Raw genomic sequence first — 26,163 nt, forward strand, 5'->3', positions numbered from 1 at the left:
TGCAGATTTGAATTGTGGTTGGATAGATCTGCACCTTGCCCATAACTCCCCTGCTGGTCCCAGGACCACCAACGGAGTAGCAGTGTTCTGGCAATCCCATCGCAAGGCTCAGAGAACAGGACACAGTCTGTTCTGGGGTGTGGCTCTGGAGAGGGCAAGAAAATAAGCTGCCGCTTTCTCTCTTTCCCCCACCCTCGTGACAACCCTCTTTTCCTCCTTCCCTCCCTTGTTCCTCCCGATCCCGGGCACCAGCTGTTCAGCATGAACAGCTGGAGCGACATGCGGCAGGAGGTCATGTTCCTGACCAATGTGAACAGCTCCAGCTCGTCCACCCAGATATACCAAGCCGTGTCCCGCATCGTCTGTGGCCATCCCGAGGGCGGGGGCCTGAAGATCAAGTCCCTCAACTGGTACGAGGACAACAACTACAAAGCTCTCTTTGGCGGCAACGGCACGGATGAAGATGCTGACAGCTTTTATGACAATTCTACAAGTGAGTGTCTCCGTAGACAGAGGCCCCGGGCGGCCGGCCAGCCTCAGCCCCCCCTTTGTGCTAGCCTGGGTCCCGTGTCCCCCCTCCCTCATGTTTACCCCTGTCCCCACATTTTATAGGCTCAGCAAGGTTAAGTGACTTGATCAGAGCCACACGGTAGCGAATCCACAAGAGCCGGGTTTAAGCCCGGATCTGCCTGGCCCCGTGCTTTTTTTTTCCCCGTAAACCATATGGCCTCTGAGACAGCTGTTAATGTGGTGTGTGTACCATCAGACTCAGGCATTTGATCTGCTGTTTGTTTTTGGTGCTTAGCTGCAAGGTGGTGTTAAAGAACCTTGTAACTCCATATCTGCTTCTCACACTTGGGCAGTTTCGTGGGGATGTGTGTTCTGTGTCTGGTGGCAGCAAGGGCCAATGTTACAGTTTTAGACAATGGCATCCTTTTCCTTGAAAACATGATGCAAGTGAGCCTTTCTTCATTTCCAACCGCAGGTGTCTCTTTCAGACACCAAGTGAGGTAGCTTTTTATGCATTACTGTAACACAAGAACCTTTTATTCTTTTCGGGAGTAAAGCACTCCAGACGTAGCAGGTTGCTTTGCAAGCCTGAAGGGGATGGCATTAGAGGCAGTTTTCTGAAATGCTCTCTGCTCCACTTCCTCACTTGCAAGCCAACCCAAGGGAACCTTCACTTGCAAAGCAGATAGAACTATGAGCAAATTTTTTTTTTTTTAATATATCCTCTCTGCAGCATATAGAGGATGCTTGCCATCTAAAAAACCCAAAATGAATTTTTTTTAAAAAAATTCAGGAATCCTTCTGGATAGCCAAACCTCATTGTCTGTCATAACTTTGGATTTTTCCTTTAGGAATTTTTATTACATATATTGCATATACTTGTGATGAGACCTGTTAAAGGGAAATGTTTTATTTTAGCCCGAAAACTAAAATCTAAATTCAGCTCTCTGTTCTCAATGAAAACAGATTGGCAAGCTGACATGAGACTATGAATCTAGAGTTATGGAGGTATGTGCACAGTAAAAACATTTTTCTAGATCCTCTCGGTTGTGAGTTATCCCTCATCAGTGTTATAATAAGCTCCGATTACTTGCCAAGCATTGTTGTAGGGGCTGTATAGATAACATCTGTTAATCCTCACCACATCTCTGCCAAGTACAGAGTAACTTTATTTTTACAGAGGAGCAAACTGAGGCTCACACAAGTGAAGTTATTTGTTACGTAGCTATTAATAAGTGGTGGAACTGGGATTTGAACCCAGGACTGTTTGGCTAGCTCCAAAGCCCTTGTTAGTTCCTACAAGTATATGACCATGCATATGAATATCTGCTTTTTGTCTTCTTCATAGCTCCTTATTGCAATGATCTGATGAAGAATTTGGAGTCCAGTCCTCTTTCCCGCATCATATGGAAAGCTCTCAAGCCTCTGCTTGTTGGGAAGATCCTGTATACACCTGACACTCCAGCCACAAGACAGGTTATGGCCGAGGTAAGCTGCACAGGCCTAGAAATCCCTCTCCAGAATCCTCCTAGAGTTATGGGCAAAAAAGTGAAGGTGGCTTTAAATGGATTATATCGATTATGCTCATGGCTCTTTGGGGTTTCCAAAGAGGGAGAACCGCAAGTGTAGCCCAGGCCAGAGCTGACTGTGGAGGGCCAGCTCTCCAGCCTTGGGTATTTGAATCATAGCTGCAGGCACTTCTTAGGGATGGGGAAAGACTGGAAACAGCGATGGAGCATCTCGTCAGGGGGCAGCTGAATGTCTCATGGCCCTGTCTCTCTCCTTTTTTCCTGCTGCCTTTGGGCCCGCAACTGACTCCAGGTGAATAAGACCTTTCAGGAACTGGCCGTGTTTCATGATGTGCAAGGCATGTGGGAAGAGCTCAGCCCCAAGATCTGGACCTTCATGGAGAGTAACCCGGAAATGGACCTTGTTCGGGTGAGTGTCCCTCGGATTACTGTGTGCCTGCTTGATGCTAGAGAGGGGAGCTTCTGGTCACTTTCCCAGAGGTGACTGAGATGGGAATTTTTACATTTAACCAGGATAGATGTAGTAAGCACAGCTCCAGCTGCTGGGGAGGGTGCACAGATAATGCTTTCATGCACACCTGCATCCATGTGTCTGGTGGTCAAAAGTCCGTTTTCCAAGAAACTTAGTGAGGGTTGGTGTTGGTGATTGTAGGCCCCTGCCTATTGTCATTTCTGGTCCTGAAGCCAACCATGCATCTTATTTAGCCTTCCTGTATCTTGGTAGGTCTCGACACAGATGTGGGGGCAAAGGCCTGGCTCCTGGCTCCTGAGGCAGCCACCATTAAGGTGTGGAGGGGAATTGCCCTGAGTGCTTCTGAGCCACTTGAAAGGGATAAGTGCTCTAGAGACAATTGGGATTCAAAAGCGGAGGAGTCTGAGCAAGAACAGAATGTTTCCTCTGTATGAGCCTGAGTGCCATTTAATCACATCATCCCTGCCTTGGGCTGAGTCAGAGAATCATTAGACTATTTCCTATCTCCATGGTGAGGGAGGCCTCTTTCTTTTGTTTCTGCTGCCATTAAGAAGCAGGAATGGATTTTACCAGGTTTCTTGTCTTGACACCTCATTGATCAGAGAGGGCAGCTGGGTTTTACAGGCAGTGCCTGCTTGGAAGGTGCTCTCCCAGGCTTAGGATTCCCGCTTGATGCCCTGGGGGTGGGGGTGGGGTGAGAAGTGCGATCCCCAGGGGGCCTTCCAGTGATGGGAAAGCTGGAGTCACCTTTTTGCTCTAGGCCCGTTCCATATGCAGAATTCTTAAATTGGGGCCTTTAAAAACGAAGGGACTTGGATGAGAAAGACATGAACAATAATTTGCATGGATATATGGAATAATTCCTGACTAGTAATAACAACTCATGCCCTTCAAGTATGGCTCTCTGTTGGGCTCCGGTATCTCCTCTAGAAGGGATTCACGTGACCCAGCCGTGCACTGCGCCGTAGACGTACGGTGTGGTCTTGGGCCTCTTCCTCCTGGTCCTGTTCTTGGAATCTGATTTTTACTTGTTCGATGTCTTCGGCTTCTGTGTCTCAGAAGATTATGAGGGGTCCTGTTGAAGAGACTCCACATGTTTTGGTCTGTAGGCAGATAGATGTTTCCCCTACTCTACTGATCAATTGATTTAAAAAAAAGATTTAAGATTTTTATTTATTTATTTTTTAAGTAATCTCTGTACCCAGCGTGGGACTTGAACTCACAACCCCAAGATCAAGTCACATGCTCCGCCAACTGAGTCAACCAGGTGTCCCTTATTTTAAAATCTTTAATTGAAGTATAGTTGACATATAATATTAGCTGCTTCCCCTACTCTTAAGTGGAGAGTTTGGCTTGGATGCTCCAGCAGCTCCTAGCTCCCGGTGTTTAGAGGACAAAGCTCTTATAAACATGGCCATGGCATTCGTTAGTAATTCTGCTGGCAGAACCCAGGATGTGCAATAGGAAATGTAGGAACTGTGGCTGGGGAGGAAGGCATGGCACATAGTTTGGAGGGCCTTGTGTGTGAAACCAAGAACTTTTACTTTAAGCTCTGGGGGACCATGAACAAGTTTTAAGCAACGAGAGATCCAAATACATTAATCTGATACGTCAGGTGGATTGAAGTATGGAAGGATGGAAGACAGAGACCAGAGTGGAGACTAGCCAAGTGGGGGGCCAAGGCTTCCGCAGGTGGTGAAGCCTGGTGGCTGTTTGATTGTGGAGGGGGAAAGATTTCTAGCCGGAGGATGGTGGGGATGTCCAATAGGCCAATGGGTACTGAGGCCCGGAGGGCAGGGAGGTGTGGTTCAGCTGGAGACACTGACTCAGGACTCCTCAGTCTGTGGGTGGAAGTTGAAGGGGCCTCCTCAGCTGCTCTCTTTTCTCTCTGAAGTAGTGTTCCTCTAAGTCCACAAGCTCGGGCTGCTCAGTCCTCTACCCCCTACAGCCTCGTGTCTGGTATGTGAGGTGATGCCTGAGGCTTCTGCTTCTTTGGGGGTAGCTCTTGTGTTCCTTTCTTTTTTCAGCTTTATTAAGTATAATTGACAAAGAATTGTATATACTTAAGCTGTACAACATGTTTTGATATACCTTGTGAAATGATCAACACAATCAAGCTAATCAATATATCTATCACCTCACAAAGTAGCCTCACAGCAAAGTTTTTCAAGTATACAGTATTACTTTTTTAAGATTTACTTATTAGAGCACGTGAGCAGGGATGGGGCAGAGGGGGAGGGAGAGGGATAAGCAGACTCCATCCACACTGAGTGCTGAGCCTGACACCAGGCTCAATCCCAGGACCTGGAGACCATGACCCCAGCCGAATACCAGATTCGGACGCTCAACCGACGAGCCACCCAGGCGCCCCGGCAGTACAGTGTTGTTAACGACGGTCACCGTGCTGTGCGTTAGATCTCCAGAACTTAGCTCACATTGCATAACTGAAACTCCGTACCCTTTGACCTACCCATTTCCCTCACTCCCAGCCGCTGGCAACCACCATTCTGCTTTGTGGTAGCTCTTATCTTTCTGCTGTTTCCAGCTGTGTCTACGTGCACTGCGCCACCCCCCAGATTGGGAGGCACTTCTCTGTTGCGTCACGAAGCCCACTGACACTACACTGTTCTCCTTTCTGAGCCGCTCTTTTTCTCCTTCATCGCGAGACCCTGCTTTCTCCCTGCTTTCACTCCTAAGGGTGATCTTAGGTGGCTTAATCCCCTCAAGTACCCTGGAACGGCCGTGTGATCAGTGGCCTCACTGGACACATCCTTCTGGCCTTGCCGCCTTCCTGAACCATATTGCTCAAAGCCACACGGGGCGGAGCAGGCCTCACCCCAAATGCCATGTGTCTTCATTTAGCTCTTACTTGTTCCAAAGAAAGCCATGTCGGAATTGCTAACCCATACCCCTGTGAACTTTTATGAGGTAAAAATGTGTATCTGTTAACAAAAATACTTAACGTGTCTTACTGATGATGGTATAAATTGTTACTCCCTTTAGGAAAGCAATTTGGGATGAAAATTGCAGGAGCCATAAAGAAAAGTGCTATCCTCTGAATCTCCATGCTGTACACCGTCAGGGATGTACCTTACAGAAATAATTTTAAAGACAGAAGTCACTGTATGAGAGGAAATGTTATTGCTATAATAATTGCTATTGTGAGAAATTAGAAATAAGCTAAATTCTTAGCAGTATGGGAATAGTTAATGAAATTATAGTGTATATACTCTATAAAACCATTATGATCCCATTAAAATAATAAATATGAAGCCACATGGGGGAAAAACTTAAACTGTTACTGGAAATAAGACGGATTTAAAAAATTAGCAGTGTTTGCCTCCTTAGAGATTCCATTTCAGTAGAACCAGAATTTCATCTCTCCCCTTGAAGCTGTGACAGGTGTTACACCTGCTTCTCCTTTTCCATGAGCTGAGCTGGAGGCTAACCCACTTTTCTGGCAGCACCTGTGCAGGTTTCTGCCCCAGCCCTCCGGATCTACTGGTTGAACACCAGATTAGTTTGTCCTTCTCTTCCATGATGACTCATAAGGGAAACCAACCAGCCAGGAAACAAGACATGAAAGATAGGCCTCTTCTGCATCACAACCCATGCATCCTGCAATTTTACTTGGTTTTATCGTGGCAGCGTGTTCCCAAACTAAACAGCACAAGTGGGTTTGTCTTAATTTAGTCTAGAGATAAGGTGTTTATGAGGAGTCATCAGCTTGAGTCTCAAAAGAGGAAGACGATATAATGCGGGGGGCGGGGGCAGGTACGGTAGAATCAGAGTCTATGTTCATACCCTGGCTTTGCTGCGTATTAGCTGTGTGACCTTATGTTAGGGACTTGACCTTTCTGAACCTTTTTCCTCATCTGTAAAAATGGGAACTTCTGGACAGATCTTCCTCATGGAGTTGGGTGAGGTAAAACATACAAATGATCTAATATAAAAATTGTGCAGACTAAGTATGATCATTGTTGTTCCTGCAGTTGATACTATTAAGCTAGGCTGGAAACATGGACTCTGGATTCAGACTAGTCTGACTGAGTCTCAGCTCCATGTCGGTTAGCATTATGACTCAGCCTTGGTTAAAATCATACTTTAAAAAAAAAAATTTTTTTTTAAGATTTTATTTATTTGAGAGAGAGAGAACACAAGAGGGGGGGGAGGGTCAGAGGGAAAAGCAGACACCTTGCTGAGCAGGGAGCCCGACGTGGGACTCGATCCAGGGACTCCAGGATCATGACCTGAGCCGAAGGCAGTCACTTAACTGACTGAGCCACCCAGGCGCCCCCATACTTTTTTTTTTTCAACCTTAGTATTCTTACCTATAAAATGAGAACACTGTTATCTACCTCACAGTTTTCTGTGAAGATATAAAAAAGAGACAACATATATAAAAAGGTTAGGTTTCGTAAATCCTATAAGACTTAGGATCTAGACTGATACGGTGTTTATTGATTGTACTTTCTCGTTGGAATGGCAGACACTGTTGGACAGCAGAAGCAATGACCACTTTTGGGAACAGCAGTTGGATGGCTTAGACTGGACTGCCAAAGATATCCTGGCATTTCTGGCCAAGCACCCAGAGGATGTCCAGTCTGCTAACGGCTCTGTGTACACCTGGAGAGAAGCTTTCAATGAGACTGACCAGGCAATCCAGACCATCTCTCGCTTCATGGAGGTGAGAATCTGTCCCATGGATCATTTAGAAGAGTCTTTGGCTTCTTTCTCGGAGGTGGTGCAATAAGGTTTGGATTGGAGGAAAGTTTAGAAATAATGTGTAGTCTTATTTCCAGTAGTATCCTTCAAACCTAATATAGGGCTTGGTGTACGGAAGGCACTCCTAAATGTTAGTTGTATGACTGAATGAGTGAATAAACAGACCTAACTTTAGCTTTATTCTCTCTGAGAAGTGTTTCTGTCCATTATCTTCTAGGTTTTCCCAAGGTTTCATAGCTCGATACCTAATGTCAAGAAAGCATGCCCTTAAAAAGGCTTTATTTATGAAGCTTATCTAAGAACTAATAGGATACATTATATTTTAAAAATCTAGTTTTAAAAATTATGTGACTTAATAAGGGACAAACAAGAGTTTTTTTTTTTGTTTGGTTGGTTTTTTTGTCTGCTTATTTGGTTAGTTAATGATTCAAAATTGCCAAGAAAACAGAGGAAAAGGAGGTGTGATCCTTGTTTTAACCTCTTTCCCTCCACAAAAATCCATATAAGTAGCTAATCTCTACATACTTCTAGCATTTCTCTTAAATTGTAGTTAAGAAACAAAAGGATCCAGTCTCAGTTGAATATTGGAAAATGACTTTGGAGAGAGGGTGAGGGTAAAAATGTCACGCAGTTAGCACGTCCCTCTTAGGACAGAGCCTGCCTTGGGCACTGCGTGTGTTCCTGGCCCCCACCGTTCTCATGAAGGCTCTTCTTCCATCAGTGTGTCAACTTGAATAAGCTCGAACCGGTAGCAACAGAAGTCCGGCTCATCAGCAAGTCCATGGAGCTGCTGGACGAGCGGAAGTTCTGGGCCGGTATCGTGTTCACCGGAATCACTCCTGACAGTGTGGAGTTGCCCCGTCACGTCAAGTACAAGATCCGAATGGACATTGACAATGTGGAGAGGACAAATAAAATCAAGGATGGGTGAGTTCAGTCTCCCCACACCAGCCAGTTTGGGGGAAGTCAAGAGCAGCTGAAATGACTAGAGGCACTTTGTTTTAAGTAATAATTTGGTAGAAATTTCACCCCAAAATAACTCCAACTGGTGGCATGATTTTGGTGAAAGTGGCACATTCATTGCTAGAGACAGTTATTTCAGAGGTCCTAAAATAATCATCTTTTGAGTCAGCATTTCTGCTCAGGAGAATTAATCCCATGGCATTAAATCAACAGGCAGAAAAGAAGAAATAAAGGCTTTAGGCTCCCTGTGCTAGCATTGTCCATTTTTACAAAAAGGGGCAAACAGCTAGTAAAAAGGGGAATGATTAAGCAAATTTTGGTATGTCCACTTGATGCAACGTTAGGTAGCCAAGGAAGGGGAGAAAAACCAAACCAACATTCTGGTGGTGGTATGCTCATTCTCATTATGTCTTTTTAAAAAATATGTGATTTCACTCTTGTGGAATATGAGAAACAGCGCAGAGGATCATTGGGGAGGGGAGGGAAAACTGAATGGGAAGTCATCATAGAGGGAGACAAACCAGGAGAGACTCTTAACTATAGGGAACAAACTGAGGGTTGCTAGAGGGAAGGGGGGTGGGGGGATGGGGTAACTGGGTGATGGGCATTAGGGAGGGCACATGATGTAATGAGCACTGGGTGTTATGTGCAACTGATGAATCATTGAACTCTACATCTGAAACTAATGATGCATTATATGTTGGGTAATTGAATTTAAATTAAAATAAATGAATAAATTAAAAAATAAAAATATGTGCACAACTGAGACCATAAAATAAGATATAAATACATAAGATGAAAATAGGGGCTCTGTCATGGTGGTGGGATTATGGGTGATTGGCTTTTTTTGATGTACGGTTCTAAGGAATATTTAGTCACTTGTGATTTGGTTTTAGGTACTGGGACCCCGGTCCTCGGGCTGACCCCTTTGAGGATATGCGATACGTCTGGGGGGGCTTTGCCTACTTACAAGATGTGGTGGAACAGGCGATCATCAGGGTGCTGACGGGCACCGAGAAGAAAACTGGTGTCTATGTGCAGCAGATGCCCTACCCCTGTTATGTCGATGACATGTAAGTTTACCACTGAGCTGCCATCTTCACGGCACTGGGTAACGCTGTCCCCAGAGACAGTACCTACGCATATATACTTATACACACATGCGTGCACATACATCCAAAGGAGGACATAGGATGCTTTGATTTCATGTATTTTACATGTGTGTTGATACAAAAAAATGTTTTTTGAAATTCAGTGAAGATTTTAGGAAATAAGATGCCAGGTGTAGGTCGTTGATGGTTCCAGTCACATCATGGACACACATGTGCACATCCTGGAATCCTCCCTCCCTTTTCATCTGTGGTTACCAGTGCTTCTATTTTTTTACATACCCTGCCCTTTTGGTCAAAGTTTACTCAGTCTGCAAATTTCCAATGTGTCGTGACAAACACATGCAAGCACTTACGCACACATACGTCCCCCAAACACAGAAACGGTGATCTAGATCTATAAAAGCTGCCTCCAGGTCCATTTGTCCACTTACTCTTTGTAAGTGGTAAACTGCATTTTGAAACAATCTAAATAAAACTGAACAAGGCCTTTTTATCTTGGACTTCCGATAATCTTTCGGTGCTTAGTCACTAAGCTGACAAGATCTCCTTGTGGTAACGGTGCTTTTGGATCTAATGATTTTTTTTTTTTTTGAGAGAGAGAGAGAGAGAGAGAGACAGAGGGAGCGGGGGAGGGGGGAGGGGGGGCAGAGGGAGAGAGAGAGAATCTTAAGTAGGCTCCACCCGGGTGTGGGGGCTTGATCCCATGACCCTGAGATCATGACCTGAGCCGAAACTAAGAGTCAGGTGCTGAACGACTGAACCACCCAGGCGCCCCTCTAGTGATTTCTTGTGAGAGAGCATGGGCAGAGATGTAGTTGTTGCAGGCCTCTGAGATATGTAATGTCTCTTCCAAATTCTGGAAATTCTCTCGTTCTCCATTGTGGTGTATGTGTGTAGGGATCAGAGTGTAGAAGGAGTGGGGTTCTCTTATATTTGTTCTATGCTTTGCACTGAGCACCTGTTTCCTTGCGTGGCTCGCTCTAGCTTTTCCAAGTCACCCTGAATTATCTTGTTTTTCACCTTCAAAAAGATTAGCCAGAGTTTTCCAAAGACCCCCCTCAGCCAAGATTTACTCTAGAAAGGATGTCTTAAGATGAGAACAGGAGGGGAGCTTAGCGGCATTAAGGGCCTCTGCCTGTTGTCACATAGCTGGTAAGTGCCTGAGTAGTAAAGCTGGGACTTGGGCCTGGGTTCCAGGGTCCAAATTCTGTGTCCCTTTTACTTCACGGCCCACTGCCTTTCCTATTCCAGTTTGGAATCTGAAATATGACAAGAGCTGCCTGAAGTCTATATCTGCATTATCTGTGATAAAAGTTGAGCCAAGGCAGTAGGGATGTGACCTTGGAGAAGTTCAGCTCTCCTGAGAGAAGGAGTTGGTTTTTTGGTTTTTGTTTTAGTACTTTAAAGTAACCCACACCTCACAGTTATCTAGTGACTAAAGCAGGCCCCAAAGAAATTCTACTTGGCAGCACTTCGTTGGTCTATCTGTTAATGCTACATTGTGCTCCTCATGAAGCATTTGATAACCTGTACGTTTTGGAGTCCGGAGAGCCTGCCCCTCGTTCACTCGGTCTTGGGGCTTCCTCTCGCACACAGGCCCTGGAGGCACAGGCCTCCGAGCCTGAATCTCACCCCCTGTAATTCTCCTCCGCCCTTCCCTGGGGCCTCCAGCTTCCTGCGGGTGATGAGCCGGTCCATGCCCCTGTTCATGACGCTGGCCTGGATCTACTCCGTGGCTGTGATCATCAAGGGCATCGTGTATGAGAAGGAGGCGCGGCTGAAGGAGACCATGCGCATCATGGGCCTGGACAATGGCATCCTGTGGTTCAGCTGGTTCATCAGTAGCCTCATTCCTCTGCTCGTGAGCGCCGGCCTGCTTGTGGTGATTCTGAAAGTAAGGCTGCCACCCTGGCTCCCTGCTGCCTGGGGACTCCTAAACAGCCCAACACAGGCTGTGAGGAGAAAAGCGAAGATTATTTGGGAGGGAAGGGGTCAGACATGTCTTTTCCTGCAGTTTCCTTCTCTATTTGGGGGGAATGAGAGTGACTTGCCCAGGGTCAACCCAGCTGGCTAGCGGCTGAGCCGGGCGGGAACCCAGGGCTCTTGCTTCCCATGTAGGCACACACTTAACTGTGCCATGACGTCTGCTGGGCAGTGGTTCGTGGCAGCATCTGAGGGCTGTTCGTTTCCTTAGATGTGTTGGGTGGTGATTCTGCCAGAATTTCTGGAAACCATAATCAGAGGATACATATTGTTGCAGGTTAGGTTTTTCTGGAAGCAGGGGCTGAGAGAGTTTGGCGCAGGGCTTATTATTTGGCATCAACATCTGTGGAAGGGATGGGGAATGCGCAGGTTTGAGCATGGGAAGGAGCTGTGAGATGCAGTGCACGGCCAACCCCACAGGCACTCGGGACCATATACAGCTCGCCGGAATTGTGCCTCATTGAGCTGAGCTGTCCAGCCCCAAGGCCTCCCTCCCTGACACCCCAGACCCCGGGCCCCTCAGTCAGTCATTGGAATCACGAGCCCCGGGGCCAGGCAGCTTTGTGTGGCTGCGACAGACCCAGAGGAGGTTGACATCTAGAGGTTGTCTGCTGTGGCAGCTGGGCAGCACGTTCCCCCTTCAAGGGGACCCCGGGCAGTGCTGTTCTGTGCCACCCTATATGTTAATAGGTTTATGTGCTAATCTCCTTTCCTTACAGTGATTTGTTTTAAGGAGGCATCATGTAAAAAAAATGTTTTCAAAGAGGGGAGTATAAAGGGTGAGGAACTAATATTTAGGTTAATACTAGCTACTGTTAATACAAATGAGCTCTTAGCTGATTGCCAGGCACTGTTTAAAGCACATTCACCTGTGCTTTCTGAGTATATCCTCACTAACCCATTTAACATATAAGGAAATGAGGCCAAGGAAGGTTAAGGGCTTCCCCGAGGTCACCCAGCAGTATGACAGAGCGGTTCTTGCTGAAATCAACCCCTGCTCGTGCTCTGATATCTGACTGCAAGGGTGGAGCTCCGTGGTAGGGGTGGTGATCCTGTGGCTGGGGTGGTGGTCCTGTGGCTGGCAGGGAAGAGCCGCTCTGGGACCACGTGCTGGCTAGTCCTCCTCAGACACACCCAGATGAACTGGCTAGAGATAGACTTGAAAGGCCCACAAGAATTTGGGTGATTGTGGGAATGCAGAATCCATGGCAGGTCATCAAGGGGGAGAATAAGATTTCCTGGCCCTTTTCCATGACCTTTGGAGGGAGAAGTCCTATAGGATGCTGTCGCCCACGGTTCTTTTTTGGTGCTGAGAGTCCTGGTCCTTAGAAAAGGAGACATCAGGTAACAGTATTTCTTGGAGAACCAAAGAACAAAATTGTCCATTGAGTTGAACCTTGATGAATTTCAGTCCCAGACTCTTCTCTTCCTGCCTCCACTCTTACTAGGCTGTGTGGTCTCTGGGTAGTCGTTATCCTTACTTAGGCTTCAGTTTCCTGATCAGAACAGTGAGCAGCTCTGCTCCTCCCTGTTATCTCTCAGATGAGTACGAATAAACTCTTCTTCCCATAGATCATGCGAGGACGTGTGTGCTTCTTGAGGCAGCACATTTAATAGGTCTCTTCCTTCCCAGTTAGGAAACCTGCTGCCCTACAGTGACCCCAGCGTGGTGTTTGTCTTTCTGTCCGTGTTCGCCGTGGTGACCATCCTGCAGTGTTTCCTGATCAGCACACTCTTCTCCAGAGCCAACCTGGCGGCAGCCTGTGGGGGCATCATCTACTTCATTCTCTACCTGCCCTACGTGCTGTGTGTGGCATGGCAAGACTATGTGGGCTTCACGCTCAAGATCTTCGTGGTGAGGAACCACCCCTGGGTAGTAACTGCACGCTCAGCGGCCCCTGGTGCTTCACCTCCCCTTGCAGTCCAAGCTGAGAACGGGAAATGAGTGTGTGTGTCTTTGTGTTGGGGGGGGCGGTGCAGGATTGCTGAGCCTTTGGGGCATCTTTGGAAGCATAAAATTCTAAAAGTTTTACTCTGTCATGCATGCATTTCTGAAACTCGTGTGCATAGTGAGGGGTTATAAGTAGAATCCTTTCCTATGCTGCTAGTGAACCCACTCCCCTCGAGGGATCTGTAGGTGAACACTTCCATATCTTGTAATTGATCCATTTTGCAAATTCAAATTTCTCCAGGTGGAATTTATATTAGAAGTGCCAGAAAATGAGAGACAAGGAGATGGATCAGTTGACTTTTGCCTCTTTCTCGCAGAGCCTGCTGTCTCCTGTGGCTTTTGGGTTTGGCTGTGAGTACTTTGCCCTTTTTGAGGAGCAGGGCATTGGGGTGCAGTGGGACAACCTGTTTGAGAGCCCCATGGAGGAAGATGGCTTCAACCTCACCATTTCAGTCTCCATGATGCTGTTCGACACCTTCCTCTATGGAGTGATGACGTGGTACATCGAGGCTGTCTTTCCAGGTACATGGAGCTTCCACACAGCTTTAGCCATCAGCTGGGGAAAATGTAATTTCTAGCTGCCAAGCTCTGCCCTGTCTGTGGTGGAATTTCTGTAGGGCCTGGGGCTCCCCGGAAAGTGGCTAGGGCTTTAGCCCTAAAGACTAGGATTGTAAATCTCCTTGACCAAGACCTGCCGTGGACGCATTTTGATACAGAACAAATTCTAAGAGAGTGAGGTTTAACTTTTTCTGCTTCCCCTGGTTTTCCTCTAAGGGAGTATATGTGGAATATTCATTACCTCTACTTGAGCTTCCTGCATTGATACGCAATTTTGTATCCTCCGGATCTGGGTTCAGATTCTGAGTCCTTCATTTACTGTCTGAGTGACCTCAGTAGGCTACTATCCCTCAGTTTCTTCATCTGTAAAATGAGTGGCGGATAACCTGCCTCGGGGGGTTGTTTGAATGCATAGTAGGTCTCAGCAGGTGTGAGCTCCCACTACCCCCCACCTCCATCCCAGGGTGGTGTCACCTCCAGATGCTGTGTCAAGGAGGGAGTAGTTCTGGCTGGGACACCTCGGGAATGCTAGGATGTTGCTGTGCTTGGCTTCCATCTTGGTTTTTATCTTCGCTTGCAGGCCAGTATGGAATCCCCAGGCCCTGGTATTTTCCTTGCACCAAATCCTACTGGTTCGGTGAGGAAAGTGATGAGAAGAGCCACCCTGGTTCCAGCCAGAAGGGAGTATCAGAAAGTAAGTACTGTCGACCTGCCCTTCCCTTAGCCTAAGTGCTGTTGCCCCCACTGACTGTCAGGGACAAAGGATGGCTTTAGCCCTTTAGAGAGTCTGAAACCACTCTAGGAGCAAAGAAAGCAAACGCGATGCATCTCTCCAAATTCTCCCATGCCATTCGTGTCCAGTGCTGTTGTCGACTTATTGGGGAGTCACTCCCTTGGTCCCTGAGGGCCATTGCCTTTGTTTTCTTGGCTTCTAGGAAAGAGACCCTTGATATCTATACATTCACCCCCCCACCCCCGCAACGCACACTTTTTATGATAAATTAACAGCTAAGAAGAGGGGGTAAAGACAGCTGTGATTGAAGAACCATAACCTCGCTGCCCGCCTCGTCATGGTGATGGAAATACGAGCCTGTGTAGGCCGCCACAGCTCAGCCTGTGCTTCTCGATGTTCTTACGCTTCATTATCCAGAGCCCTAATCCTCTCCTGGCTCCTGACTGTAGGTGGAGGTGCCCACAGTTTAGCAAAGGCTCTCTGCCTTCTGGGCCGTTTGCTCTGGTTCTTGGAGAGAAACTGTCTTTGTGTTCAGTGTGGCTTCCTAAGTACTTATGAAGCCCTTTCCTGCGGATCTCTTCTGTGCCTTCACCTGGTTGCCGGTGGAAAAGTCTGCTGTTCCTTAGGCATACTAGACAACCTACAGCCGGCCCTTGCCCACTGTCCCAGCCTCTCCTGCTCTTCCTACTCTTCTTGCCCAGTCTCCTCTTTACACCAAACTTCTGTGTCAGTCTCCTAGAACACGTTCTGTTCTTCCACACCCCCATGCCTTTGTACGTACTCTGTCCTCTCACAGGAGAACCCTTTCTCTGACTTGCCTGCCTTCCTCCTCCTTCCTCAAGATCTAGTTCTGTACCTCATCCCTGAGTAGTCCTTCTAGAATCCCAAGTAGTCAGTCGGTTCCTCCTCTAAGATGGCATGGCATTGAAAAACAAACAAACAAAAGGCCTTTCTATTTAAAATAATTATAGACTGGGCGCCTGGGTGGCTCAGTTGGTTAGGCGCCTGCCTTCGGCTCAGGTCACGATCCTGGAGTCCCGGGTTCGAGTCCCGCACCGGGCTCCCTGCTCAGCAGGGAGTCTGCTTCTCTCTCTGACCCTCCCCTCTCTCATGTGCTCTCTCTCTTTCTCTCTCTCAAGTGAATAAATAAAATCTTTTAAAAAAGAAAAAGAATTATAGACTCATGGATGTTGCAAAAAAAATAGTATTGGGAGGTTTCCCTTGTGCCTTTCATTTCCATTTCTCCCGATGGTAACACCTTGCATAACTACAGCACAATATCAAAACCATGACATTGACACTGGTATAATGTGTAGACCTTCTTCAGATTGTAGAGTTTTACATGTACTCATTCACGTGTGTGTATTTAGTTCTGTGCACTGTGTCACGTGGAGACTCATGTAATCACCAGCTCAGTCAAGACGCAGAACTCTTCCATCCACACAGACTCCCTTATTCTGCCCCTTGAAACCCACCACCACCACCCCCCTTCCTCTCCAGTCCCTGATACCTGTCAGCCACTACTCTGTTCTCCACATGGTATTTCCAGAATGTGATATAAATGGAACCATATAGTATGGAACATTTTGAGGTTGGCTTTTTGTCACTCAGCATTATTCCCTTGAGATCCATCCAAGCTGTGATGCGTATCAGCAGTTCACCCCTTTCCATTGCTGAATTGTGTTCCACGGGCTGGGTACTCCACAGTTCTACGGCATTTTTAGATGTGTTTTTTAAACTGCTTTTCGCCTCCCGTATTTTGATTGCTTGTCAAGTCTTTTTCTCCCAATAGACTGTGAATGTTCCTTTATCAGCGAATTCCCATCACCAACACTCCTGCCCAAACAGGCCCTAAATAAACGTCTGCCTGAGAAACCAGAAGTATGCGTGGAGAGAGGACAGCTGTGGGAGTACGGGCCCCGCCGCCATGTCTTTGTGCCCCACTTGTCGGTATGTGCCGTGGTTCATGCCCATCCTCTGTCTTCTGTCTCCTGACAGTCTGCGTGGAGGAGGAGCCCACACACCTGAAGCTGGGCGTGTCCATTCAGAACCTGATGAAGGTTTACCGGGATGGCATGAAGGTGGCTGTCGATGGCCTGGCCTTGAATTTCTATGAGGGCCAGATCACCTCCTTCCTGGGCCACAATGGAGCTGGGAAGACCACCACCATGTAAGAAGAGGGTGTGGCTGTCAGAATCGGCTGCGGGCGGGTTCCGTAGTGCAGTTAGAAGTCAGGACGCAAGGGCATTGCGTTGGTCACTGGGACAAGGGCAGCGCTGGGGAAGAGTTGACGAATGTAAGATACTATCTCATCACAAGGGTGCTTTCCCCATGGCTGGTTTTGGCTAGATATCTCCTGGTGACCTTTCCCATGTAGAACCCTGGGAGCCCTCCTGGTCACCTTTCCCATTTGGTTCTCAGAATTCTGCACTGTTCCTGGGACCCTAAGGCTGTGACAGCTCCGAGAAAGGGTCTCCTTTTGAGCTGGTTTGGTTAGAACTATGAAGCAAGGATGTGGGGAGATTGGATATGTTGGAGGGAAGTAGTGATTTGCAGGAGCTCTGTCGCTAAGGAGGTGTGAGACCTGGCCATGTGACTGCCCTTTCTGGGACCTACAGGGACCTATAAAGACCTTATGATGGGTGGCTTCACAAGGGAGAATGGGCCATATACACCAGAGTTAGCCTCAGTGACTTTTGGTGTGGTCCCTCAACTGTTGCCAAAGGTGTATCTTTAGGGATGATGACTTTCTCCTGTAAACCTTTTTCTTTTTTTTTTTTTTTTTGGTTAATGCAAAATCAATATATGAACATTGCAGGTAATTTTTTAAAAGGCGCACAAAAATCCTACTGCCGGACACCGAAATGATTTTTATCTCTGAATAACTTCTTCTGGTTTGTCCAATTTTCATGGACATGATTTTGGACTTACAAAGTGTATGTTTCAAACTGTACTTTTCATGGCAAATTGGAATCATTTAAAAATGCTTGTCCTGATAATGCCCTTTCCAACATTTAGGCCCATTCCTGGTTACCCACCAAAGCAAAGACTTGTTTGCTTTGTAGGGGGTCACTTCGGGTCTTTTAGGAAGGAATGGGAGTATAGGGGGGTTGATGCCTCTGCTGCAGGTGCCTGGGCTCTGCGGCTTGGCATGGAACATTTCTGGGGGAATGGGGATAACACTGACTCTTGCACTTGTAAATTTTTGTCTTCAGGTCAATCCTGACTGGGTTGTTCCCTCCCACCTCGGGCACTGCCTACATTCTGGGAAAAGACATTCGCTTTGAGATGAGCACCATCCGGCAGAACCTGGGGGTCTGCCCCCAGCATAACGTGCTGTTTGACGTGTGAGTACCAGCAGCATTCTGAGAAGCAGACCCTCCCTGGATGTGTGTCATGAGTCACGGGTGGAGGGGGACTCAAGCATTCTGCCTTCTGTGGGGGCGGCGGGTCTCACCTCCTTGCACAGTGAGACCCGGTCGTCCTTCCGTTTCAGGAAAAGTAGGAGGCGATTGTTGGGCGAGAGATGTCCCATCAGTCCAGCTGGTGGATGAGGGTGTGGGAAAGGGTGCTCTCCATTACTGACACTTTAGAGGGCCACTTAGCCCGTCTGCTCTCCCATCACACTCCTCCCTGACACCAGCTGCAGCTCTTAGGCCCAGACTTGGCAGTGCCTCGGGGCCCTTGTCACGATGGCCCAGCATTTCCTGCTCAAGACATTGCTTCCATTCAGGTGGGCCTGTCAGCAATTCAGGCCCCCGAGGGAGCCCTCGTAGTGGAGCAGAGAAAGACCTGGGCTCTGTGACCTTGGGCAAGGACTTCTCCCCTTCTGGACCCCTGTCTGCTCTTCCCTAGAGTGAGCAGCTCAGGCTCATGTCCTCCACAGGGGGCTCCCTTCTTGCACAGTCTGAGCTCCTGGAGGGGCTCCTCCAGATGAATGCCGAGCCAGCTTCTCGGTTGATTATGGGGTGGGTCCTTTGAGGACCTGGATTGAAAGTTGCAACTGCCTGATGTATGGTGGCCAGGCCTGCTGGGAATAGGCTGGAAGGGACTGGTCACATGTCAGGTTCGGCTTCTTCAGCAGCTCCAGTGGTTGCTTACGGTTGTTCTGTCTTGATTCTTCCTGTTATTTTTCAGAAGTTGAGATAGTTAGAAAAGGTCAGGGTGGGGGGCAGGCAGTGGAAACGTGCCTATTTTCTTCTGTTGTGGGTCAGGGAGCACTGTGTTCTGATGCAGCCTGTGGGGTGCAGAGCTGACGTGCCCTTCTTTCCCCAGGCTGACTGTGGAAGAACACATCTGGTTCTATGCACGGCTGAAGGGGCTCTCGGAGAAGCACGTGAAGGCAGAGCTGGAGCAGATGGCCTTGGATGTTGGTTTGCCACCCAGCAAACTGAAAAGCAAAACAAGTCAGCTGTCAGGTGAGTCCCCCCTCCCCCCGCCCCCAGCACACATGCACGTACGCACGAGAAACGACAGCTGTCCCAGTGCGGGGGTGGGTGGGTAAGTCAGAAATGTGTCCCTGGTTTGTCCCCAGGTGGGTGCCTCTGATTGTCTCTCAACGCCTCTGCCTTCGCTGTCTGGGGCCGGTCCTGGAACATCTCTCTCTCTCTCTCTCTCTCTCTCTCTCTCTCTCTCTCGCTCACTCTCTCATAGGTGGAATGAAGAGAAAGCTGTCTGTGGCTTTGGCCTTTGTTGGGGGATCCAAGGTTGTCATTCTGGATGAGCCCACAGCCGGCGTGGACCCTTACTCCCGCAGGGGAATATGGGAGCTCCTGCTGAAATATCGACAAGGTAGCTGATGTGTGTTTATTTTGAGGGAGGGAGGGATGCAGGGCTCTTGAGACATGTGGTTGTAGCTGTGGCTCATGGCTGTTCTTGACAGAACAGCAGAATTGCTTCTCAAGAATGTGGGACTTCTTAGAGCTCTGTGCTCACCCGGGGTCTGGATGTAGAAGGAAGGCCTGGTTTACAAGAACCTTAACATGTATGCCCTTCGTTATCTAGAGGCTGGCAAGAAGAGAACTGGGGATAAAGGGCATGGTCCCCAGAGCTACTTCTAGCATAGAGCTTGGACATGTCCATTATAACTGTGTTCCCCTCTAGACCGATGGCTGAGAACAGAGGCTATGGCTTTGTTCATCTCTGTCCCCACCATGGTACACGATATATACTTTGGAGCCAGCCAGTTCCAGCTGGCCCTGAGACCTTGGAAAAGTCATTTAACTTGTCTCCGTTTCTTTACCTACAATAACAGCAGTGCCTGCCTCATAGAAGCTTTAGTGAAATGAGAATGCATGCAGACCACCTAGCACCCTGCCTGGCGTGTAGCAGATTCCCAAACGAATGTCCCTGTTCTGATTTCTGTGAGGATGGCTTTGCCACACAGGCTTCCAGATTCTTTTGCCTCGGTGACCCCTGCTGATAGATCTGTAGTTCCGGCTGCTTCAGTCATTGAGAACCAGTAGGCCTCCCTTGTCCCATGCCCTTGTGTTTGTGCCTGGCAGGCCGCACCATTATTCTCTCCACACACCACATGGATGAGGCAGACATCTTGGGGGACAGGATTGCCATCATCTCCCATGGGAAGCTGTGCTGTGTGGGCTCCTCCCTGTTTCTGAAGAACCAGCTGGGAACAGGCTACTACCTGACCCTGGTTAAGAAGGATGTGGAATCCTCCCTCAGTTCCTGCAGAAATAGCAGTAGCACTGTGTCATACCTGAAAAAGGTGAGTTGTATTTTCAGTGCTGGGCTGGCGCTGGGCTTGTTGGCCGGGAGCGGCTTGTCCACTGGCTTGTCCATGTCCCCCCCACTCTGCCGCATGGGGGTCACCATCTCCCTTTGGAATCACATCATACTTCCTGTGTGGAATGCTCAGCTCAGGACACATCAGTTCCTGCAGTGAGAGTGTGGTTGGATCCCACTTCCTTCTTCCTGTGGAGACACAGTGAGTGATAGAGAAGGTCCTTAGGGGCCTTTATTAGAGCGAAGAAAAAAGACTTGCCAGGAGTGACGAGCCCTAGCTGCAGAATGCTCTGTCATTCCTGCTCATTCCCTTTGAATCTCATTGAGCTTAACTTCTAAACTGCAAAACAGCATATATTTATTGAACACTGATTTCATGGCGGACGCTCAACCCTAGCAGATTCTGGGCATAAAAGAAAATGACAGTACTAGTTAATTTTTTTGCAGCATCATTATCATTTATAAACTTTTTTTTTTTTTTTTTTTTTAACTTCCTTCATCTCAAAGTGCAGAACAACAGTGGGAGGGAGGTGTTGTGATTATTATCTCAGATTAGGGAAATGAGGCTTGTAGGTCAGCGAGCAGGTAAGTAACAGAGGTGGTACCAGAACCCGATAACCAGGTAGGTTTTCCTCTGTTCCACCATGCATGCCTGAGATTCATTTGTGTGCTGAAACCAGTGGCACCTAAAACATTTGCATCCCAGCCTTCACCTCCTATCTGCTTATTTATCTTTTAACTAGTGCCTGTTACTTAAAGTGTGGTCTGAGGACCAGCAGCATCGGGATTACTTGGGAGCTTGTTAGAAATGCAGAAACACGGGCCCAGCTCTCAGACTCACTAAATCAGAATCTGCATTTTAACAAGGTCCCCTGGTGGCTCAACGTAAGTCAAGGCTTGAGAGGCACCAAGCCAGACGACCAGGCAGGTGAATCCCATGCTAGGAGGGTCAGTGGAATCCTGGCGACAGCGTTCATTGCTGGCCCCCCTTCCGTTGATGGCTGTGCTGTGCTCCCTGACCTCCTGTGCACACAGCACACGCGTGTCAGGGGCTTCTGAAGCCACGGTCGCCCCATTAGTTGCCTCCCAGGAGGAGCCACACAGTAGAGTCTCATGGAAGCCCTCCCTGGTGAAGGTGCTGGTGGCTGTACCTTGCTCAGTCCCTGACCCATTCTCACCTCGTTCTTTGCCATCAGGAGGACAGTGTTTCTCAGAGCAGTTCTGATGCTGGCCTGGGCAGCGACCATGAAAGTGACACGCTGACCATCGGTAAGGACTCTGGGGTTTCTTATTCAGGTGGTGCCTGAGCTTCCCCCAGCTGGGCAGAGTGGAGGCAGAGGAGGAGAGGTGCAGAGGCTGGTGGCGCTGACTCAAGGTTTGCTGCTGGGCTGGGGCCGGGCGGAAGGTGGGGGGTGCTGGGAGAGGGTGCAGCTTGGTGGCAGATTGGCTTAACGTTTGCTGGGGGGCTCGGTGTGGGAGTTGGCAGGGCAGTGACCCCGAGAGGCTGACGTGATTGGGGGTGGGGGATCTCCTGGGGAATGGATCTGGCTGGACACTGGAGACCAGGGATGAGATGCTGAGGGCCAAGCCATGGGGGAGGGATTGGATCTCGGTAGCTAAGGAGAGTGAGAGCCCAGGAGACGGAGAGCGGCCTGCTGGGTCCTCCTTTGGCACAATATATGGGACACCAGTGTCACCAGTAACACCTATGGGGCAGAAGCCTTTACTGTGTCCATCGGTGCCCAGTCCGAAAAACTGTCTTTTTCCAGAGAGATGTCGTCTTCCTCCATGAACTGTTTGATTAGCCCTTTATTGACATAAATAGAAGGAGCCTCCTTTACCAGGTTAGCGAAGGGTGAAGAATCGTTTAATTTTCTGTTACTCAGGTCTTCCCTTGAAGACTCCTAGAGTTTAGGCAATAGACACAAGGCTTTCCAACTCTGAAAAGTCTTCCTTCCACCCACCCACCCACCCACAGTGTACTGAGAACCTACAGTGTTCCTGGCTTTGGTGAATAAGACCTAGTTCTTGCCCCCAGGCACTCTCAGGTCAGAGATGAACCTGTGGAAAGACTTAAGTATTGGGGACGGGTATCCTGCGTGGACAGCTGGCTTCTTAGGGGTAGGCAAAGGGAGAAGGTGAGGCACGGCTGGCCCTTGATGTGGGGGGCCTCTGAGCTGGCTGAGCTGTCTTCGTGCTTTGGTCCCTACAGATGTCTCGGCCATCTCCAACCTCATCAGGAAGCATGTGGCTGAAGCCCGGCTAGTGGAAGACATTGGGCATGAACTGACTTATGTGCTGCCCTACGAAGCTGCCAAAGAGGGGGCCTTTGTGGAACTCTTCCATGAGATTGATGACCGGCTCTCAGACCTGGGCATCTCTAGTTACGGCATCTCAGAGACGACCCTGGAAGAAGTAAGTTCAGTGACTGATTTCAGAGTATAGCAGGTCCCACAGTCCCAAGGCCAGACAGGTGGACTGCTTTTCCCCCAGGGGAATAGGATTACCATGGAGCTGGTCATTTGAGTCCTTATATCATTGATGTTGGGGTATTATTGCCACAGTTAACCCTTTAAAGTTGTGGTGGGAGATGGCAGGAGAGCTAGATTAGAACTGCTCCCCGACATGGCTGTGTCATGGCCACGTGTAGGAAATAGCCAGCGTTTATGGAAAATCTGCATGTGCCTCGTGCTGACCTGGGTGTGTGGGGGTTTTTTGTCGGTTTGTTTTAATTACTGTAGGGGCGCCTGGGTGGCTTAGTCGGTTAAGCATCCAACTCTTGATTTCAGCTCAGGTCATGATCTCGGGGTCGTGAGATCGAGCGCTGTGTCAGGCTCTGTGCTCAGCATGGCGTCTGCTTGGGATTCTCTCTGTCTCTCTCCTTCTTCCCCTCCCCCCTGTTCATGCACACTCTCTTTAAATAAATAAAATCTTTAAAAGAAATCATTGTAACTTAATATTATCCCCATAATAAGGTGAAAAGGCGGGCACTCAGGGATGCCAAGCTAAGATTCATCGAGGGCTTGGGCCCCAGAGCCCACGCTCTCTTTGCTCTGTAGCAGCAGCCGCCCTTAGAGATCACAGCATCATAGACCTGGAGGGTTGGGAAGGATACAAAAGTTGTCTGGCCCCGTGGTCCCCAAGCTTGACCAGGCAGAGAAATCATCTGGGGATATTACCGGCAATAAAAATTCCAAGCCTCAGCGCCAGGGTCTTTGAATCAGAATTTCTGGAGGTAAGACCTTAATGTCTGCGCTTTTATTACATGCTTTCCAGGCTGTGGTCTGTAGTGCAGAGTTTAGAAATCATTGGCTAGTTCATATTGTCTTAGGATGTTTGAGTCCCTGATGTAATATTTCTAGTAATGGGGAGCCCATCATCTTTTGATCATTCTGTCTTGGATTACTTACCACAGTGCTAGCCTACTCAGAGATTTGGGGGCCATAGACCTGGAAGAAGCCACCTTATGTGTTCCCTGTAGATTCAGAACACATTTCTTCTGTAGTGTTCTAATGTCATACCTTTAATTTGAAAATGATTGTCTGGATTGATAGTTCTCAGTACGGAGGAAATGTTCTCTGGTTAAAAATGCCTTCACTCCCACATGGCTGGCAAAGTATTATTAGTAAATGAAGCTTTTACTTTTTGTCTTTAGGGGCTAACAAGCCACTCAATAATGTAATAATCATGGCGGTGATGGTTGCTTTCATCACGTGATGGTTATACTATTCTCCCTACCGTTTTTTCAGATATTTCTCAAAGTGGCTGAAGAGAGTGGGGTGGACGCTGAGACCTCAGGTAAGCCTTGGGGGGAGCTGTATGCTCTGGGAAGTGCCTCCTGTAGGCTCTCTTAGTTCACCGGTGTTGTCCCTTTCCCTTTGACTTGAGGAAGGCTTGTTTTGTTACAAATAAAATCAAATGTGGAATTCCTTCCTTTTGCCTGCAGATGGCACCTTGCCAGCAAGACGAAATAGACGGGCCTTTGGGGACAAGCAGAGCTGCCTTCACCCGTTCACTGAAGATGATGCTATTGATCCTAATGATTCTGATGTAGACCCAGGTCTGTTTGGGCAAGATCTGTGTTCCGTTGTTTGAAAGTGAATTTCTTGTCTCGTGTTACCTTTTAACGGCCTTGAGCATGGGATGATAGATGCCTACAGGGTCCAAAGGGTAGTGGGATGATGAAAAAAGCCACATTCGCTTTTCCAGCATTGGGCACACCATCAAACCTGAAGGAGCCCATCCTTATCACTTTTTTCATTTAGTTGAGATCTTTCACTTGAGACACACATAAAAGGATGGTCCCTCAGTCCTCTGAATCCATTTGTATCTTTTCTGTGGAGATCCAGTTTCTTGCCTAGATAAGGTGTTTAATTGTTGATGAATGATTTTGAAGTAGGTCAGCTTTTAGAGCTAAGTGTACCTTAGACTTAGATATTCTGGATGAGCGTGTCCCTGTGTGTTTGACTGGGATGGAGAATGGAAGACAAGAAGTCAAGCAAATGTTGGTAAGATGTGAAAACGCCTCAGTTAGGAATCATTAGTTTAAGACAAGGATTTTTATACAATTTTGAGGTACAGAAACCTTTCTCCCAATCCTGCTCCTGTGAGTGTGTGGCCCTCATGTTTTCCCTGATTTCAGACATTGTCTATACTTAGATCATTTGAATGTGTCTATTTTTACCAAAATAATAGATGGTAGACAAATCAGCATTGTCTGTTCTCAATTATGTCAGCCTAAATGCATGGCCTGTCTCGTAGAGTATTCTATAAGAAATTGAGGATGACTTGGTTCATCTGAATGACTTGATGTACAACAGTTATGTGTGAACACTTCTCTTCAGTTGTCTCAAGGCACCTTCATTTTCTGCACTCCTTACACAAGAACTGGAAGGCAGAAAGCTCTACTGTTGGACATCTGGGGTCCTAGCTTTTCCTGGGACGTTGATTTGTCATGAAAGCCCTGGACTTCTGAGAGACTTTGGCTTTCAAACACAAGCCTCCAAGACGGTTTCTGAGGATGATGGAGGGCGGAGCGTGGTGAGGTCAAAACTGCCTCAGATGCTAGGTGACCTTCAGTGTTGGCTTCTTGCAGAATCCAGAGAAACAGACCTGCTCAGCGGGATGGACGGCAAAGGCTCTTACCAGGTGAAGGGCTGGAAGCTCACGCAACAGCAGTTTGTGGCCCTTCTGTGGAAGAGGCTGCTGATTGCCAGACGGAGTCGGAAGGGATTCTTTGCTCAGGTGACAAGTGCTGTTCCAGGCCAGTGACTCTGGCTTCCCGGGTGGGCCGCAGGCTCCCTGACCAGTGAAGGCAGGAGAGGGTCATGGTTGTGAGGTGGATGCTGGAGTCAGACTTGCCGTATTTCAATCCCAGTCCTGCTTCCTGCCGCTCACGCATCTGCGGGCAAGTTACTTCTCTGTGCCTCTGTGTCCTCGTCTTTAGAATGAAGATAATGTGCCTATGACATAGGGTTGTTATGAGGATTAGTGAGTAAGTGCTTAGAATGGGGCCTGGCATTAAGTCGTGCTGTGCGTGTGTGTGTGTGTGTGTGTGTGTGTGTGTGTGAGGTTTATGGTAGAGGACAGTGTAACAAGGACAGAGTTTAGGAAAATTGGCTGGGCAAGTTCAGTTTTCATAACCTGAGATGCACTTGACATATAAACTTCTTGGAAACATGACTTTTCTCTAAAGTGGTGTTTAACTGCAAATTGACGGACAGGTAGCCAGGGAGGTCAGAAAAAAATGGGCAAACAGAGAAGACTCATTACACTGTTGCCTGCATGTCAGTGTTTGCATGCTAAGTTGCTCGGTCGGAAGGGATAAAATTATCCCGCTGTATAAAATCGAGAAGTGTAGAGAAAGTGTCTGTAGAGATTCTTCC

The 26,163-nt window shown here is 48.0% G+C and overlaps 1 protein-coding gene across 5 annotated transcripts in view; it reads left to right on the forward strand.

Moving 5' to 3' along the window:
• Positions 1–26,163, forward strand: part of ABCA1 (ATP binding cassette subfamily A member 1) — a 126,710-nt gene that overhangs the window by 71,342 nt on the left and 29,205 nt on the right. For 3 of the 5 annotated variants that reach the window (XR_012373529.1, XM_073876622.1, XM_025888382.2), the window contains exons 9-28: positions 253–493; positions 1,859–1,998; positions 2,332–2,448; positions 7,001–7,198; positions 7,958–8,163; positions 9,096–9,272; positions 10,983–11,205; positions 12,928–13,149; positions 13,563–13,767; positions 14,384–14,497; positions 16,535–16,706; positions 17,752–17,883; positions 18,812–18,954; positions 19,190–19,327; positions 20,041–20,261; positions 21,575–21,653; positions 22,491–22,693; positions 24,028–24,076; positions 24,225–24,338; positions 25,374–25,522. Coding sequence is in view for 4 of the 5 variants with exons in the window: in XM_073876622.1 (XP_073732723.1) it covers positions 253–493; positions 1,859–1,998; positions 2,332–2,448; positions 7,001–7,198; positions 7,958–8,163; positions 9,096–9,272; positions 10,983–11,205; positions 12,928–13,149; positions 13,563–13,767; positions 14,384–14,497; positions 16,535–16,706; positions 17,752–17,883; positions 18,812–18,954; positions 19,190–19,327; positions 20,041–20,261; positions 21,575–21,653; positions 22,491–22,693; positions 24,028–24,076; positions 24,225–24,338; positions 25,374–25,522 (3,243 nt within the window). In the remaining variant the exon portion in view is untranslated. Of the gene's footprint in view, positions 1–252; positions 494–1,858; positions 1,999–2,331; positions 2,449–7,000; positions 7,199–7,957; positions 8,164–9,095; positions 9,273–10,982; positions 11,206–12,927; positions 13,150–13,562; positions 13,768–14,383; positions 14,498–16,534; positions 16,707–17,751; positions 17,884–18,811; positions 18,955–19,189; positions 19,328–20,040; positions 20,262–21,474; positions 21,548–21,574; positions 21,654–22,490; positions 22,694–24,027; positions 24,077–24,224; positions 24,339–25,373; positions 25,523–26,163 lie in introns of all 5 variants that reach the window. The other 2 variants (XM_025888383.2, XM_025888384.2) reach the window with 2 other exon arrangements.

This window comes from Callorhinus ursinus, unplaced genomic scaffold (assembly GCF_003265705.2).
Source record: "Callorhinus ursinus isolate GAN/ISIS: 27379988/994484 unplaced genomic scaffold, GSC_fseal_2.0 scaffold24, whole genome shotgun sequence".
NCBI lineage: Eukaryota > Metazoa > Chordata > Mammalia > Carnivora > Otariidae > Callorhinus > Callorhinus ursinus.